This window comes from Centroberyx gerrardi, chromosome 19 (assembly GCF_048128805.1).
Source record: "Centroberyx gerrardi isolate f3 chromosome 19, fCenGer3.hap1.cur.20231027, whole genome shotgun sequence".
NCBI classification, from domain to species: Eukaryota; Metazoa; Chordata; class Actinopteri; order Beryciformes; family Berycidae; genus Centroberyx; species Centroberyx gerrardi.
The window spans coordinates 10,606,366-10,624,732 of record NC_136015.1 but is presented as its reverse complement, the minus strand read 5'-3'; the positions used below and the strand labels follow the sequence as shown (position 1 = coordinate 10,624,732).

The window sequence follows — 18,367 nt, the reverse complement described above, 5'->3', positions numbered from 1 at the left end:
CTAAAAATCTTTGTTTCCGAACTGGGCTTCCCTCGCTCTTTTATATAGAAATACTTTTCGGCCACGTATGTGTTTGGGAGGCATTTGGCAAGAATAAAGTGGAGTATCCGTACGTCCACGGCACACGCTTAAATCGACAAAATGTATTCCTCTGCTGGAGGTAAGTTGTGCAGCTAACGTCGGCTAGGTAATGCAGCTAGCTAAAAACTCAACGATGGTTCCAACGTTTTAGTGCTTTATATGTGCATGCAGTGAGCAATCGCTGAAATAAAGGCTCAGTTTTCTCATTCTGTGTCGTTGTTTATTGTAAAACTCAACCGATCCTTTGCATAAGAACATTTCGTCCCAACCAAACTAGAAGCAGTAGTAGTAGAAGCAAGCTTAGCTAGCATCCAACAACAACAAGCTGCTGCTAGCTAGCTTTACAACGTTCCCCGACCTTGTTATTGTTAGCTAGCTTTCCAAGATAATTGCTTAGTGTGCGGTCGAGCGATTAAGCTTCATTTTTCTGTAAAATGAAAGATTTCACTAATTCAGAGCAGTATTTTGCATCTAAGAAGCGAATTGAACATTGAGACACAATGTTTAGCGACCATACTATATAATCTCATAACCGATCCTAGCTAGCGTTAGCTTCCGTTAGCTAACTTTAATTCAGTTGTTTTCTGTCTGTTTTGCCCACGATATAAGTTACTTATGTAATCGCTATATCATTTTATTATGGAAATTGTGGCATTAAACATTACGAAATTATGGATAATTGTACACACAGATGTCAAAAGATAAAAACTATGAAGATGAAAGTGGCTAATGTGAATTAGTCCAACTTTGACTGTATTCAGCCATTAAATGTAACAGACTCTAACGTTACATGACTAGTAAGCAAACTTAAGGTTTTTGAAAATTATAACGTTAGACCCCTAGTTTTATTTCTAAGTTTTGTTCCCTTCGTTGTCATACTGAGACTAACGTCATTGAGCACATACTGGCCTCCTAATTTTCCTCGACTTTGTCTAGGGTTATTTTCCTTTTCATTCAAATTAAATGTATTGTTTTAGGGGTTGTTCTTTTTATGTTACAGCTGGATGCAGCTCTATTTCTTGTCCTTTCTGTAATACTAATGATGTGTAGCACAGGCTAATTTCCAGGAGAATGGGTGGCTTCAGGAGGGTCTGATTGCCAGGTTGCTGGACTGCTTGTGTGTGTATATTGATAAGAGTTTTGAAAAGTCGCCCTTAGTTGTGAACGATAGTGTTTGGGTGCAGATAAGAGAGCAAAATGATGAATGAAGAAAGTATTTGCTCTGGAAATGTACAGGGTTTAGCAGCACTTTGTGCTTTCCTTCTTCCTGGCCATTTGCTACTTGTTCATGTTAACTTTATAAGACAGTCAAACCTAGACTACTAACCTGTTTAAATTGTTTTTTAACCCTCTATTTACAACAATCTCAAGCGTCTGTCAAGCCCAATGGAATGTATGAGAAAGCATAACATGTAATTTGTGTCTTCTTTAGCTGCTGAGATGCTTGAGGGACCCCATTCCTCTGGGTCAATAGGCTCTGGTAAGCTTTTTCCATATTTGGGCTTTAAAGCCTAACGCTGGTCCCACTATTGGTCCCAGTGTAATTGACAACACAATGCTTTTTCTGCTTTCTTCAAGCATCACAGTAAGCATTCATCTAAGTCGTACAATTTATCCTTCTGACTGAATAATGAAATTGTCCAGGAAATGGGACGCAGCTGATTTGTCAACATAACTGAGATTCTAAATAAAAGACTACGTCACAGTAGATAGTCAATTTCCTCTAAATGCATCCCATTTTAAGCTTTGAATGGTTGCGTACTTTTATACACCAAAGGCCATTCAATAATTACTACCGGATATTACTAGGTTTTATGGGTGTTATTCTATTTGAGTGAACAGAGCTGTTGGTCAAAGATAAGGTGCCAAAGGGAGTGTGCTCTGACAGTCGCACTGTTGCCTTATTCAAGTTGCAGATATGAGGCTACTTGGTTCAACATGGTCAACCAAAGATGAAACATTTATGCATCTTCTGACTCACTAGAAAAGCACAAAGCATGGTTGAGCACATAAAAAAATAAGAAATCTTCAAGTGTAACTGATACAGGCTGGTTCTGCTTCGGAGTAGAATATGTAGGATTTGGCTTGGGTGGAAAACTCTTAATGGATTTGTAATGGGTTTACCTAAGATCTTTGGAAATGTCAGAGGTGCCTATATAATGTGATTGTTAACATGTTATTTGTCTCTTTCCTACCCTTGACCCCTCTGATTTAGACCCGCCATCTCCCCCGGTGCCAGAATATGTGTTCAAGCCGCCATCACGGCCAGACTTTGGCACCATGGGCAGGACAATCAAGCTGCAGGCCAACTTCTTTGAGATGGAAATCCCCAAACTGGAGGTGTACCATTACGACATTGACATCAAGCCTGAGAAATGCCCCAGAAGGGTCAATCGGTACGCATGGGTGTATTGATCACAAGGCAGTCCTGTTTACACTTGGCAACTGGGAGATCAGTGGCTTTCCATTGGTAATGATGTCCCAGTCAGTGTGGTGATTTGCCCGTTTCATTTTGTTTCTCAGTGAAATTGTGGAGCACATGGTCCAGCACTTTAAAACACAGATCTTCGGGGATCGAAAGCCAGTGTATGACGGGAGGAAGAATCTCTACACAGCCATGCCCTTGCCCATAGGAAGAGACAAGGTATGTTTTTTTTTTAGCACAGTCTCCAGTTGTGGGGAAATTGCTTAAACTGTGTTTGGTTGGTCTTCAGGACAATATCACAGCATTCCCTCTGTCCTGTTCTCTCCAATCCCATCCACTGCGCAGGTGGAGCTTGAGGTGACCATTCCTGGTGAAGGCAAGGACCGCAGCTTCAAAGTGGCCATCAAGTGGGTGTCCTGCGTTAGTCTGCAAGCTCTGCATGAGGCACTGTCAGGACGGCTACCCAACATCCCCTTTGAGACCATCCAAGCCTTGGACGTGGTCATGAGACATTTGCCCTCTATGAGGTCAGTCTTTCATTGTTGAACATTGATTCGTATGTGGGTGATGAGTTTTTTTTTTTATAGGTTGTGGTTCATGACCTATTTGTATTAAAGTGTATCTAGTTAGGAATAGATGGTAGTTACAGTACTTATCCACAGCGATCCCTACTGTCCTTCAGTTCTATCCTGACACCTATCACAGATCTGATTTATTCGAGGCATTTATTCGATGTCAAAGCCTGCTGACCATCTCATTCTCTGTCTCTCCAGTTTTTCCTAACTGCCTCTCCTTTAAGCTGTCCGGTGGCCAGCTTCTTTTGCTAAAAACATGTTAATCAGGTTTTATTGTCGACCGTTTTCTGTTACAGGTATACCCCTGTGGGCCGCTCTTTCTTCACTCCCTCAGAAGGATGTTCGAACCCTCTCGGCGGGGGCAGGGAGGTGTGGTTTGGCTTCCACCAGTCTGTCAGGCCTTCCCTCTGGAAAATGATGCTCAACATCGATGGTAGGTTTCATATTGTTTGTGTACGGCTTGCATGAGGGGAAGCCGTTTCTGTGAATCTCATTGCCGTGTTTTTGTTTTGCAGTTTCGGCCACTGCATTCTACAAAGCCCAGCCTGTAATTGAGTTCATGTGTGAGGTCTTGGATTTCAAAAGCATTGAAGAACAACAGAAGCCCTTAACTGACTCTCAGAGAGTGAAATTTACAAAGGAAATCAAAGGTAATCATTGTTAATTTGTTAGTGGCCAATGGAGTCTTTGCTTGTCATTTAGATTTTTAAGTTGTTTATTTGTTTCTTTATTTGTTAAGGTGAGATGTATTGACAAGCCTCTTGGGTTTTTACCTGCTCACCTGCATAATTTAGTAGTTTGTTTCTTCTTTCTATGCTTTTTATGGTTTAATTTTCTTTGGAAATAAACTAAACTTAAAAAGTTATGAGCTAAATCTTTTGCCACATGCCCATTTACCAACTTGAAGCAGTTTTTTTTAAAGTCATATGGCAAACGTGGTCATCCTGTATTGTGATCCCCCCCATCCAGGTTTGAAGGTGGAGATCACCCACTGTGGACAGATGAAGAGGAAGTACAGAGTGTGCAACGTGACCAGAAGACCAGCCAGCCACCAGACGTAAGAATGCTCTACCATGTTTTTTTCTTCATGTTAAAGATCCTAAGATTTACAGTAAATCAGTAATAGCTGGTGGATATACTAAAATAATTCGCCTCATTATTTACATGTTTGGTATATTGAAATACTGGACCAAAACATCTAACATGCATAAATGTTTAATTTGCTGTTGAAATGTGTTTTTTTTTTTTTTGGCTTGGCTTCATAAATGTGACTCACTGATGAGCTCAGAAGATGACTATTGTAAATTCTTTGGAAGACGGGTTTTGTCTACGATATTCTTCATTGACTAGGGAACAACCTTGCCCTTTGCGGACAAGACAGGGAGCTGCTGTATTTTTCCCCTCTCTTATTTGTCTGGTGTGTGCTCTCCTCAGGTTCCCCCTGCAACAGGAGAATGGCCAAACTATTGAATGCACAGTAGCACAGTACTTCAAAGACAAGTACAAGCTGATCCTGCGGTACCCCCACCTCCCATGTCTCCAGGTGGGACAGGAGCAGAAGCACACCTACCTGCCTCTAGAGGTACGCAGCCACCGACCTCTGACGCTTATTTACTTTTGTTACAGACTTGATTCACTATTGAGTTTCATCAAAAGCCATCAGAGGTCCTTACATGTTTTGTTTCTCATCGGTCTAGGTGTGTAACATAGTGGCAGGCCAGCGCTGCATCAAGAAGCTGACAGACAATCAGACCTCCACTATGATCCGTGCCACAGCCCGATCGGCGCCCGACCGTCAGGATGAGATCAGTAAATTGGTGAGTCCCTCTGAGATGATGGCTGTGGATTGTTGTAACTCTGAGAGATATTTACTGCTGCATGTAACAGAAGTTAGCAGTTTGCCTGCAGGCCCAGAAAGTCTTAAACTGTTGGCAACTTTTATCTAAACTCAAGGCTTTAAAATTTCTTCATTACAGTTGAATAAAGCATTTTAAGTCTTAAATTCAGTTTAAGAGGTCTTAAATATGTTGTGGTTTCTTGGTGCTCTGTTTTCCATTGAGAAATCAGCCCAGTCACACAGACCTAGGTCTACAGTTGTGTTCATTTTCATGTTTAGATTGGTCTTATATTTCATTCTAATTTACTTTAAAAAGGTCTTAAAAACTGTTAAACTTGATGAAATCCTGGCATCCTGATTAGGTAGCAGGTTGACCTTACAAACGATGAGCAGAGTGGAAACTTCTGTTGAAGATTTTCCCCTGAATTATAAATATTCACACTGCAGTCTTAATGTAATTTTGATTTCTTACTGCTTCGACTTTTGTTGTATTTTCCAGATGAGAAGTGCCAACTTTAACACTGACCCTTATGTTCGGGAGTTCGGAGTGATGGTGAGGGATGAGATGACGGAAGTGAACGGCCGCGTCCTACAGGCACCTTCCATCCTCTATGGAGGCAGGGTATGTTGATCGCCAGAGCCTGGATGGGTCGATGGTGGCCTGAAGACAATATGCTTTTCATCCACAACATATTCCATTTGTTGTTCTAAGGTTATATCAAAGTGACTTCATGCAACTGACACTACCCAATGTAAGCTTGCTGTTATCATAATTTGCAGAACAAAGCAATAGCCACACCAATCCAGGGAGTATGGGACATGAGGAACAAGCAATTCCACACCGGCATCGAGATCAAAGTGTGGGCCATCGCTTGCTTTGCCCCACAGAGACAGTGCACTGAACTCCTGCTCAAGTAAGTGTGATACATTGACATTTGAACAATGTCTTCATTAAACATTTTTGATGATATATGTATATAAATAGTAGACATTTAGAATTCCTATCACATGGAACTTTTTCTGCCAAATGCACGATTCAAGTATTTTGAGTTACTTGACTTGTTCTTGGTTTTGCATGTGAAGGTTGCCCATCACTTGCCATTTCATCCTCTGTTCATTCAGAATTCAAATGTCAGTTCGAACATGAGTCTGTTGTAACCCAAGCTGATGAACCCCACTGTGTAATTTTAGAACATTGCAATTTCCAATTTGGTACTTGTCTGTCTCAGAGCATTCACAGACCAGCTGAGGAAGATCTCGCGGGATGCGGGGATGCCCATCCAGGGTCAGCCTTGCTTCTGTAAGTACGCCCAGGGAGCCGACAGCGTGGAGCCCATGTTCAAGCACCTCAAGTACACCTACCAGGGCCTCCAGCTGGTGGTGGTCATCCTGCCGGGGAAGACGCCTGTCTACGGTGAGGAACCCAACTCCTACAGTTTGTTCTAGTTCTCCTGTCGTTTAGTGGGGAACGAGGTAGTGTACTTATTGCTGCAGGGGCCAGGGGTTAACAAATCAGGAGCCCACTACCACTCCTCACACCCAAAAACTCAAAATTTCGAAATTCCAGCTACTACAGTGACCAGGGATTAAATTCTCCGGTATTAGGACAGCCCGCCAAAGATTAAGACACTGAAAATCTGCAAGACACTGAAATGGGGAAACAGTTTTCCACAAGTGACTGCCGTCTAGATAGCTGTATACTGACACCTTTCCAGACGGCTCCTTTTTCATTTTTGTTTTTAATGTGGGATATTCTCCTCAATCTCGTCACCATATTGATGTTAGGAGACTTGTAGTTTACTATCAGACAGACTTATCTCCACACTAGGTGTTGGCGCCCTGCCAGGACAGGAGACTGGAGCTTTGCATTTGGTCCATCTCCACTTAGACTGTTGGTGTGAAAACAAGTGAAACTTAGGCTCCAAACTTCTACTACTTATGTACTTGTCTTAGTATGACATGCTTATAGACACCATTACACTCGTCAGTACTCTCTGTATCTCGTAGGCAGCCTCTATTCACCACCCCAAATGCTACACCTGATGATGCAGTCACAGGCCAAGCAGTAGCAAGAAATACTACAGCTTTAGTTTTTCTGGTTTCAAAGTCTCACAGTTTTATCTGGTGAAGAGAATGATTAGAGAATGATTAGTCTTGGGGCGAAATCAGTCTTTCTAGTCTTGCAGCTAGCTAGTCTGCACACGTTTGCAACTATGCTGTTGATGCTTTGATGCTTTGCTTTATTTATTCTTACACCATCCATTGGGTTGTAGATTTTCACACACTTTTTTTTTTTGGTGGTTGATGTTGGTGGTTAGTCTGTTGCTGATAATGACATCAAGATAGAAAACTTCTGTGGTCTGTTATCGACTGAAACTGGTGCTGTGAGGGTTGAAAGTGGCATATGTGAGTTAGGCAAACTAACCAGTGACAAAGACTTTTAATATTTTTATATCTAAAATCTCTGCCAGTAATGTTGTGAATTATTGGGTGTGTTCGTGAATTGGAACCGGTTACAGAAACAGCCTCTGATGACGGGGATGACGTAATGTTCGCTTGGTATGACTTTTCTAACTGTGACTGTCAAACATAATTAGCACATGTAGTTTGGTGGTAAAGGTTTGATGTGATTTCTGATGCTGCACGCTATTGAAAGAGGCAGTATGACACAGCGTATTATAAATCACAGGCAGGTAGCTATGAAATCATGGTTTCGGTTTTAGGTCAATTGTCTATCAATGCCAGTGGCGACATGTTTGATGTGGTGCCTGATGACCCAGATAAATCAGCTGAGCCCAGTTCAGGGTAGCTGTGAAGTGTGTGAAGTGTGTTTGTTTAGAAAGGTGACTATAGCACTGTTAGAATGGCGTGGTAGCGCCCCTTGGTTAGACTCACTCCATTGTTCAGCCATCTGTTACATAATAACTGACTCAGCAAATTATATCCCACCCCTACACAGTTACAACCAATTAAAAACAAACACTACCCTCAAAATACACCATGACACTATTTATTCTCACTATAGGCCAGAGTTTCCGTTATCCGGTAATTACTGTTTTTTTACCGGGAAAATCTGTTGAAGTCCGACATATTTAAATCTCTCCGGTCATAATGTCCGGGGGAAATAATTCCCTCTAAGGACAATTTGAATTGTATTAAAATAGGCTAAAATTAAATTTCCACATATCCTTCTATTAAAAAAATCACTGGGATCTCTCTCTCTCTTACAGTGGCACCTATAGTCACGGGCCTTTTGGATTTCATGGCCACAATCTTTGCTTACATAGGCACCTTCTACAGACTGGAGAGCCGCGGGTCTCCCATAAGCGAAATATCTTCCTCCTCATCTTCAGTCTCTCCGCCTGTAGCTTCAGGGCTCGTATTGTTGGTGTGTGGACTGTCCGACTCTGAGGAAGACGCACCGGTGTCACTCACGACAGGTCGTGCATCCACCGGCACCGGAGTTAAAAAGTAGTCTGATATTATATCAGTCCATTGCGCGTCAGTCGCTGCTCCTCTTACAGAAATTGAGTTTAGTAATCTAGCAATTTCTGCCTCACGGGAATTCATTTCTATGTCTTTCAATAATATCAATTCAATCTCTCTCTCTCTCTCTCTCTCTCTCTCTCTCTCTCTCTCTCTCTCTCTCTCTCTCTCTCTCTCTCTCTCTCTCTCTCTCTCTCTCTCTCTCTCTCTCTCTCTCTCTCTCTCTCTCTCTCTCTCTCTCTCTCCCCCTCTTTCTCTCTCTCACACACACACACACAGGTTGAGATGCCTGACAACTATGTTTTCCCGCGGATGAAACAATAATTTTGATTAGACAATAAAGTGAACGATGGTCAACCTGTTACTATGCAGATGTTCATTCATAATTTTAAGGGACACATAGAAGTGTTGCCAGGTTCTTGGCGACAAAACCCTCCCAGTGCCAATTAAACCCAACCCATAAACAGCCCAATGATCAACGAAACTAGTCCAAAATAACAAACCGATAACAAAACTCCACAATACAACCCTGACAAACTTTATAAACAGCGTTTTAAGTCCTACAGCATTTATAACATTTCCAAGTACATTGAAAACTGCGAACCTGGCAACATGAGGAATGCGAGCTTTGTTGACAAACTAAGCTAGTAGTTCTGCTTGTCACCCTACCTTTATGAGCTTCTAAACTATATTTAGCATTTGAATTTCACAATAATCTTTACACAGAATGAAAGCCAAGGCTTTATTTTATTAAAATCTGATGAAACCTCAAAACAGCCAAAAATTGATCTTTTCTCATAAAATCACGTTTATCCACAAATGCGCTGTTGCACCTTCCGACTGAAAATGATAGAACGTGTCACATATTTGACCGGAATTTCTCCCATTTGTCCGGGACATTGGACACGTGGACCGGCACCAATTTTTTCTAACGGAAACTCTGCTATAGGCTACATATGCAACAGTCATTCACAGTAGCAGTAGCCCCTGTCTTCAACATCTTCACCAATTCTTACCTTCTTCATCCCCCTGAGGGATAAATGATGTTTTGACCTGTATCAACTTCTAGTGCACATTCATACCGAGGTTTTGTGAGCTGACATTACTGACTTGTCCCGGTGTGTGTTGCAGCCGAGGTGAAGCGTGTTGGGGACACGGTGCTGGGCATGGCCACGCAGTGTGTGCAGGTGAAGAACGTTCAGAAGACCACGCCTCAGACCCTCTCCAACCTCTGTCTGAAGATCAACGTCAAGCTGGGCGGCGTTAATAACATCCTCCTCCCACAGGGCAGGTTAGTGAGGCCCCTACTAAACCCTGAGTGAAATCCTGAAATTAAATGGTTTGAATTGAAGCCTATATGTTCAGTGTTTAACCTTTAGCATTTTTTCTCCCAAATTATAAGAATATCATGTACTTGTGCCGAATTTCACTTGTACCCATGCACTCTGCATCCTCGTTCCAGGCCTCTAGTGTTCCAGCAGCCAGTCATCTTCCTTGGTGCAGATGTGACTCATCCACCTGCAGGAGACGGGAAGAAACCCTCCATCGCCGCTGTAAGTAACATCACACCGCACAGCAGCGCAGCATGAACTAGCCTCCACTAGTAACTTCTAAGTAAGGGCACGTTCATTAATTGTCGCACATAAATTGCATGATTTAATTAATTGAAGCAATTAATCCAAAGGTAGTCTGTTTTTAGGACACCTACTGTATACAAAGTAAATACATTTAATAAGCTGTAAAATAAGGCTTTCAATTACCTACACTGCAACAAAGGAGGAAAGGATGCAGTACATAGGCCTAACTAATGGCTTAAACTTTAGTGCATTGCTGTAAGCAAGATGGCAGATAATCACCACCTGTTAAGCACACACATAAATCCCCTTGGACACTTGGTTAGACATTAAGCGATACAAAGGCCCTTTACTTTTATGTGTCCACCTCTTTAATTTGTAGCATTGTTTAATAAGGCGTTTTCAGTCATTCCTTCTAATTGTAACTAAATAGTTGCTTTCCTCTCCAGGTGGTCGGCAGTATGGACGCCCACCCCAGCCGCTACTGTGCTACAGTGCGGGTCCAGCAGCACCGCCAGGACATCATCCAGGACCTGGCCACCATGGTGAGGGAGCTGCTCATCCAGTTCTACAAGTCCACCCGCTTCAAGCCCACCCGCATCATCTACTACCGTGACGGCATCTCTGAGGGCCAGTTCAACCAGGTGAGACACACACATATCCCTCTCATACCGGACTAGTGTGCTAGTGGGTTTGTGAAAGGGTCGACTCGGGGAAGTCGATCTTGGTCAAGATCGGGGTTGAGAGCTGGGTCAAACTCTGCTCTGCTTAGTGTGAAAGTGAGAAAGGGGTTATAGCTTTCAAAGAGAGATGAGCATTGCAATGTTGTCATAGCATTTTTTACCTGCCAAGAGCTGTTAATATGGCCTAGGCGCAATGTGTGAATTTCCTATATTTGTGTCAGTATGAATTGTGGGTTAGATGTGTAGGGTGTGGTTGGTCTCACTTGGTGATGAAATTTGTGTTTTTCCCTGTGAGCCCCAGGTTCTTCAACATGAGCTGCTGGCGATTCGCGAGGCCTGCATCAAGCTAGAGAAGGACTACCAGCCTGGTATCACCTTCGTGGTCGTGCAGAAGAGACACCACACAAGACTGTTCTGCATGGACAGGAATGAGCGGGTCAGTAGTGTTAAGTTCTGTCTTCTTCACTTTAAAATTAAAATTGTGTTATTGGCTTTCAAAAAAAGTTTTGCAAAAGGCAATTTGTTTGTGACGTCTTTGTCTCTTACTAAAGCGAAGTTTGCCATGGAAGCCATGTAATGAAGCAATCCTAACACACATCGCTGGAATTGGAACAAAAAATGGTATAATTTTATTTGCACTGAAACACTATTCTAACATTTTGGTGGGATTTCTGCAGGTTGGCAAGAGTGGCAACATTCCTGCAGGCACCACAGTGGACACCAAAATCACTCACCCATCGGAGTTTGATTTTTACCTTTGCAGTCATGCTGGTATACAGGTAAAAATTGCATTGGGAACAATGTAGTATATTTGAGGATGGGGCATCAAAAGATGGGAGCAGATTCAGTTTGTTTGCCCTAATTACATTGAATTTGGCTAGGCTTGGAAAATGCATTACATATTGCTCTTTAAATCAGCCAATAAACATTATGAATAAGTCACTAGTGATTGTCCAACGACCATTTCAACGGCTTGATCAAAAAAAATGTTCAATGCCGGATCAGGAAAGCGGTCACACGCATGCCGTAAAAAGTATGAGCGGATTTGTGGCAGCCAGCAGAACGTTAGTAGCATAGGCGGGTCGTCCATCTGGCATTGACAGATAATTTCTGACACTGTTTTGAATTTCACAGCCTATGATCATAGATTAGAACCAGTTATATATTATATATTGGACAGAAGGCAGAGCCTATGCTGCCGCAATGGAAAACTTTTCATGCAGTAGTACCAGTGGCAATAGGCGAGTAAGCACCTTAGTCGTCAAGCACACACTAACATGTAATTACTATGTTTGGATAAAACCTCTGATTTATTTACACACGGATAGGCCAGCAATGTCATGCTGCCATAAGGACAATCGGTAAAATTCCAATATAGCACTGTGTTTGCAATTGATGTTTTTTGTGCACTTTTACAACTTGGCTTGTTGTTAGTAGGAAGTCTGGGTAAAATGCATCATTTCAGTCGGCCGTTGGATCGGTGATCGGCTGATTACACTATTAAAAAATCTGCAGTTGGAATCAGCCCCAGATAACCGGAGCGGTGCATCCCTAATTGTTCCCCACTATTGATAATTGCCCCCCACTATGCATCGATCTCCATCTGTTCATTCATCCGTTCAGCCGGCACAACTGACATCTCATCGGATTGGATTTTGACAAAACTTAGGGTAATGGGCATCTCACTACTGCGTTCCAGCAGTTTCACAATTACACTGATTGGCCCAAGGGGCCTCTACAATTACAGGTCAAAACATTAAATATTATATTATTATTATAACCAGTCAGTCAAGTATATTTCAAGAGTTACAGTGCACTGAGTGATGGGTCCTCTTCAGTTATTCCTGTCCCACAAACACTCAACCACAAGGTGGCATATTTGTTTCTGATTGGCCCAGAGGTCGACCGTACCATTTGTTGGGGATGCTTACTGTTACCTTGTTAGCACTGAAGCAACACTTGTCCTCCGTAACCACTCCTTTCAGGGCACAAGCAGGCCATCTCACTACCATGTGCTCTGGGACGACAACCACTTCACTTCAGATGAGCTGCAGGTCCTCACCTACCAGCTGTGCCACACCTACGTGCGCTGCACCCGGTCCGTCTCCATCCCAGCACCAGCCTACTACGCCCACTTGGTGGCTTTCCGCGCCCGTTATCACTTGGTGGACAAAGAGCACGACAGGTAAGGAGCCAGACTGACGTTTGTCAGGTCTGACGCAGAGCAAGAAGACCCTGGTGTGCACAAGTTCTGTTAAATCAACAAGGAAGGGGGGTTGCTTTGTTGCTAGACAAGTGGTTGTTAAAGTGGGGCTTGGGGAACCTCAGGAGTCCTGGAGGAGTTTCCACAGGGTCCCCAGAAAAATGAGGAACAATTTACTATCATTTTTTATAGTTTATAGTCTATAGTTCTTAAGAAATTATTCCCATTAGAGAATGTAAAAGAATGACTGTACTAATCATGACTGTACTAATCATGACTGTACTAATCAGTCTCACTCTCACCACAATTATGTCCCCACATACACTGTAGACAGTTATACAAATCAACACTTACTCTATTTATTTATTTTTTCCGTTTCAGTGCTGAGGGCAGCCACACATCAGGCCAGAGCAACGGGCGTGACCAGCAGGCCTTGGCCAAGGCCGTTCAGATCCACCAGGACACCCTACGCACCATGTACTTTGCCTGAGTAAGCACAGGCCCAGGTTGGCGTGGGTGAGACCCCACTGCTCGAACCCACTACCCCTCGCTGTCTCACTGTCAGGTGTAGATACCATCACTGTGGTCTCACACAGTGATCCCCCTACCCAGCAGGCCTGTCACTTTCCCAATATGGCCACAATCGTATTTAAGCCCACATGTGCAAGCCCCTGACCCACCCAAACGTTCCAGCTATTAGACTGTAAGGCGCAAAAGAATTCCTCTATATTGGGGGTGTGGATGGCGGAGTTTTTATTTACATGTTGTGCATTAGTGTGTATTTGTAAATGTCGTGGGGAAATGTGTTTACAAAGTATGAGAGGAAAAGGTAGAAAGGTTTGTACACTGACAGAAAAAATCTACCATTTCTAAACTAGTGGGCAGTATCATCATACATTGGGTGTGGTTTAGAATTTAGAAGAAGCCGGTCACCCTCTTTCTCCTGTTGTCATTCTGTTTGATAGGGGCCTGGTGCTTGAACGGAGGAGGGGACATCAAAAGATGGGGGGGGCCCATTCACTGTTTATAGGCCTAATCATTTGCTCCTCTGACAAACATTATTTAACAGCCAATCAAAGCAAAGTGCACTGACCAGAATGGATACTTTAATCAGGACAAAAGTACTTAATATATTGAGGGTTGTGTCTCAAATCCTACTTTAATTTCTCACATAGTGCACTATGTGAAGAAAAGTGCCATTTGAGACCACCGTTGTGTTGACATTTCTATGTACAACTATGAATCAAGTGGCCCACATTGCTGGGTTTTCAGTATTTGTCCTTGATTGACACTGGTGACCAACACATTTTTATGCCAAATCTGGTGACAACTTGGTGAATGGTTTTTGCATCAGATTTGTATACGACCCTTTTAAACCAACACTTATTTTACTCTAGAAGAGGGCTTTTAATATTGATGAGATCGAAAGAACAGCAATTGTATGCTTTCCTGCCTCGCTTCTTACTTGGAACTGATTAAGTTGCATTAATAATCGAACTCCCATGCTGCCGAGAAATGGTCCATCGGGACTGGCTCCCGACAAGGACACCTTTGTAATGTACTCTGAGCCGTGTTGATACGAGATACATGATGTAGAAATCTACATAGGGGAACAATAATGAAATCTTGCGTGTCCCCATCTGTTTTTATAGTCTCTCTATTTTAATTTTAATCATTTTTGTAATGAATATGCATGTAGATGACTCACATATTTTTTAGACGTTTAGGTATTTGTGATAATTGTTTTTTTTTTTTCCTTTAGACGCATTAACCCTAGTTCAGTTGTTTTATATATCTATGGCAGCAAAATAGTCTTTCTGCAATGTCATTGTCAGAGCTGGATGTTGGTCTGGCATCTTGGTATCCAGGCATTCGGTACAGTAGAATGAGACCTGCAACATTTGCTTTAGTTTCAACAGAGCCTGGAGTGAAGAATGACAAAGAGTTTAATTTAATTGATCCAGATTCCCCAATACTCTTTCATTATAGATGTTGCTCCGTGAATTAGGAGCACTTGTCGTCGCACGAAAGCTTGGGTTTTATGCAAATTTATTTTTTGCGAGTCTTTATAGTATATAGAATTGTTGATTATAGGGTATATTTTGAATAAGCTTTCGGGGGAGGCTGTTGAAATTATTATAGAGGCAATTTTTTAAAATGACTGGCCCGTATGTAGTCTAAATTAACACTGTCTATTTGTATACACAGAACATAAATGCAAATATTCTATTGCCTTCCAAGACTGTCGCTGAAGTTTTACTAATAACCCTAGACATTTTCTAGCATCCCATCTAAGTTTTACTACTTACAAGTTGAGTTGGCGAATGTTCATATAGTCTTGATTGGAGGGGAATAATCTCTATTTTCTAACTATGCATAATTTTTAACCAAGAGATTTAGCAGTGGGGTTTCTCACATGAATTTGGGTCATTTATAGAGGTAGCTAATCAGGGCTTTTTTTTTGTTGTTTTTTTAGCATGTTGCATTTAGTAGCGTTTCTTAGTGCTTATCAGTATCTTCATGCCTTTGTAATGGTGTGAAGGATTTATGTCCTCATTTGTATTGTTGTAGATTTTATAGCACAAAAATTGGGTATATCCTTTGTAACACACAATCTTTCTTAGCCAAACAAGATTACAAACTTTTACATGATTACTATTCAAAAGAAATGGAAGCACAAAAGGACATCTTGATTCTAGGTGCTAGAAGTTTTCACTGTAAAGCCACCTTAAATCCTCACTGGACTGGTCCAAGAGGCTTTGAACTTGTTAGACGTATGCTAAAAGATGCTTAACCATTTTGAGGATCTTTTTCTCCCTCGATGACCTCTGTGTTACCCTCATTACTCATTACCTGTAAAGTAACTCGAAATCCGACTGACTGTGTTTGTGGGGCATTCTGAAAATCATGTACTTGATATTTACTGTTATGATGTCAATATTGTTCTTATCGGTGCTGGTCTCACAACATGTAAATTTGGATGCACTTTTGATAGCAGAAAGTTGGTATGATATGAATTCTATAGATTTTTGTTTCTCAATCGAAGCAGGAGGCTCGGCCATATTGTGTGACACTGGTGTAATTGTATGGAAATGGCCGTGTGTTCTACCTCTTGTTACCTGTTAAAGTGTTATGGTAACATCACACCGCTGGCCATTTCCTTATAATTACCCCTACTATCTATCTAATTGGCATCGTTTGAGCCTTGCATTGACATTCAAGGTTTTAAATGCTTGGTATGCATGATGGTGAACGTGCTTTCTCGATTTATGTAGTCGTTGTGTGACATTCATAGGTTTGCTCAAAATGCTAATTTCAAGAGAGAAAGTGGTTTATTTTATTCGTTTTTTTTTTCCTTTGAGGGATTTTGAGCGTTGAGCTGTACGACCAAATTCTTGAAATGTGTATATTTATACGTAGCTTTCCCTCCTCTCTTTCCTTTTACTCTGTGCGCCAATGGAACAGCAGTCTTTTTTTTTTTTTTTAACACCTTGTTTTTCCCGCTTGAGAAGTTTAACAACAAATGCAAAGCCCACATCAGGGTAATCACAGTAAGGTCATTGCATATCCTTGATCTGGACAAAACGTTGATGCATCCTAGTCGTGCTGTTGGGTAGACTGTTAATAAAAGTTGCTTGCAGGCTAACAAAACGTAGACTACATCCCCCTTCAAAGGATCAGCCTGAAAAATATCGAACATGTATTGAAATCGGCGTGAATAGATGCAGTGTGCGTAGTGTGTACAGCAAGACCTCTGATCAGTTAAGTTTTGCCATGAAGCATTTACTGCGTCTATATGTATTGGTGTATTCTAATCGTGCGTTCTAATTCCCCCACTCACTCACGAGAATGATATGATTAGAAACGGGTCAAGCTTACTCAATCACATGTTGTGTTGATGGTGGTTTCATGGAGACTTGTGCCAGGTGAAGCCTGCCAGTGGCTCTGCGCTTTGAAACGTGAATGTCCTCGTCTCTGAGTGAACGCAGGTCTTTTTAATGCTGCCACATTCTTCACTCATCCGTTTGTTCAGTCTTCAAATAGTCGCTAAAAAGGGATACCTCGACACTTTGGATTTTAGTTGGAGGTTGTTCACTAGATGCCTGTCATATTGTCGGGGGAAAGTTCCTATTTTTGTCATTCAGGTTCCCCAGAATGGCTTGTCAGCATTGTTAGCGTTCCTCCTTGAAACCAAAGGACACCGCTAGCTTCCACACAATGTGAGCGTCCCAAGAAAAATAACCTGCTAAAATTCAAATCATCAAGGTTTGCTTTGTAAGAGATATAGTTTATACTTGTTGTTACTGCTTCTTTGTGTTTTACATTACCTATACCAGCACCTTAGAATACCAGACCTGAATGGCATTGCTTTTCCTGGAAAAAAAAAAAAGTCAAACCTTTGATAATGTTATTTTTGCACTAAACTAAAATGGACTTTTTAAGCTGTTGCAGCATTGTGAGTTTAGTATTTATCAGGTGGCAGACTGGCAGCTTCCTTTTTTTTTTTTTAGAGAGGAACAATCTGGGTTGGTGGCTTTTCAAAATGAAAAAAACGCACGGCTAATTAACATTGCACAGCCAAACGGGCCTGAGAGCCTCAGTATGTGCACTGCCCATTCAGATGGCCACAGCTCGATCCAGAGGGAATTCTCCCCAGCCAACCAGCATACAGCGCATGACTTTTCAGAAATAGCCTAATGCCTTTAAATGTTAACGAAAGTGTGAAATTTCCAGTGGTAGAAAGGTGCTTTATGCAAAATGAATATACTGACCGGTATTGTAAAGAACTGATTAGCTGTGGACGTTCAGATGTCTGTTATCGCACTGCTTGTTTTAGACGCGATGCCAAAGTAGTGTGTGAGGGGGAAGTGTGCTGGACGTTAATGTGTGTAATATTACATTGTCACAGTCCTTGCTCGAGACTGCAATGTGCATAGAAGAGTCATGCTTAAATAGGGCCTCATTATGTGTCGGGTAGAACTAGCTACATATCAAGATCTAGAAGAAGCTTTTCCTTTTTTAAATCGATCTGAGTTATTGTGAGCCAAATCAAGAATGTGTATGGGACAGATGAACTGTGGCCATCGGGAGCTCATCTGTAAATGGACACACCAGCCGGGATGAATGTGACACTGCTTCACAAGGAGTTGAGTGGCATAATAGCATTAAGAACCACGCAAACATCTGTAGTTGGAACCCTAATGAAATTGCGGTATACTTTTTCCCTCCCCAAGTCACTTTTTAAATGAATATATTCACCTCACTTTGGCCGTTTCCCCGTATCGTTTTGAGTGAAGCTAGGAAAAACTGAAGATGGCTGGCTAGTCAAACTAAATAGCATATCATTGGCTAATTCAACTGATATGATATATATGATATTTAGGCTGAAAGAGGCTGAGACAAAATTCTTCCAAGTTTGACGATCGGCCCGTTTTCCTTTTTTAAGCAGACTTACAGGTTTTGAATGGCCTTTAAGCCCCAATTTCAAATGAGGCGAGTAGCT

The 18,367-nt window shown here is 41.9% G+C and overlaps 1 protein-coding gene across 2 annotated transcripts; it reads left to right on the top strand.

The window, feature by feature from the left end:
* Positions 1-1,509: 1,509 nt before the first annotated feature.
* ago2 (argonaute RISC catalytic component 2) lies at positions 1,510-17,595 on the top strand. 2 transcript variants are annotated; one of them, XM_078290141.1, is made up of 19 exons: positions 1,510-1,561; positions 2,297-2,477; positions 2,605-2,725; positions 2,852-3,033; positions 3,378-3,514; positions 3,597-3,731; positions 4,051-4,138; positions 4,516-4,663; positions 4,779-4,898; positions 5,418-5,540; positions 5,699-5,832; positions 6,148-6,332; positions 9,536-9,695; positions 9,867-9,957; positions 10,428-10,622; positions 10,963-11,097; positions 11,339-11,440; positions 12,647-12,846; positions 13,246-17,595. In XM_078290141.1, the coding sequence occupies exons 1-19, from the start codon at positions 1,522-1,524 to the stop codon at positions 13,352-13,354; spliced, it is 2,586 nt and encodes an 861-aa protein (XP_078146267.1). In that variant the 5' UTR covers positions 1,510-1,521; the 3' UTR covers positions 13,355-17,595. The 2 variants fall into 2 exon arrangements, with proteins under 2 accessions (XP_078146267.1, XP_078146266.1); XM_078290140.1 differs by lacking the exon at positions 1,510-1,561 and having other exon boundaries at positions 2,302-2,477.
* The last annotated feature ends 772 nt before the right edge of the window (positions 17,596-18,367 follow it).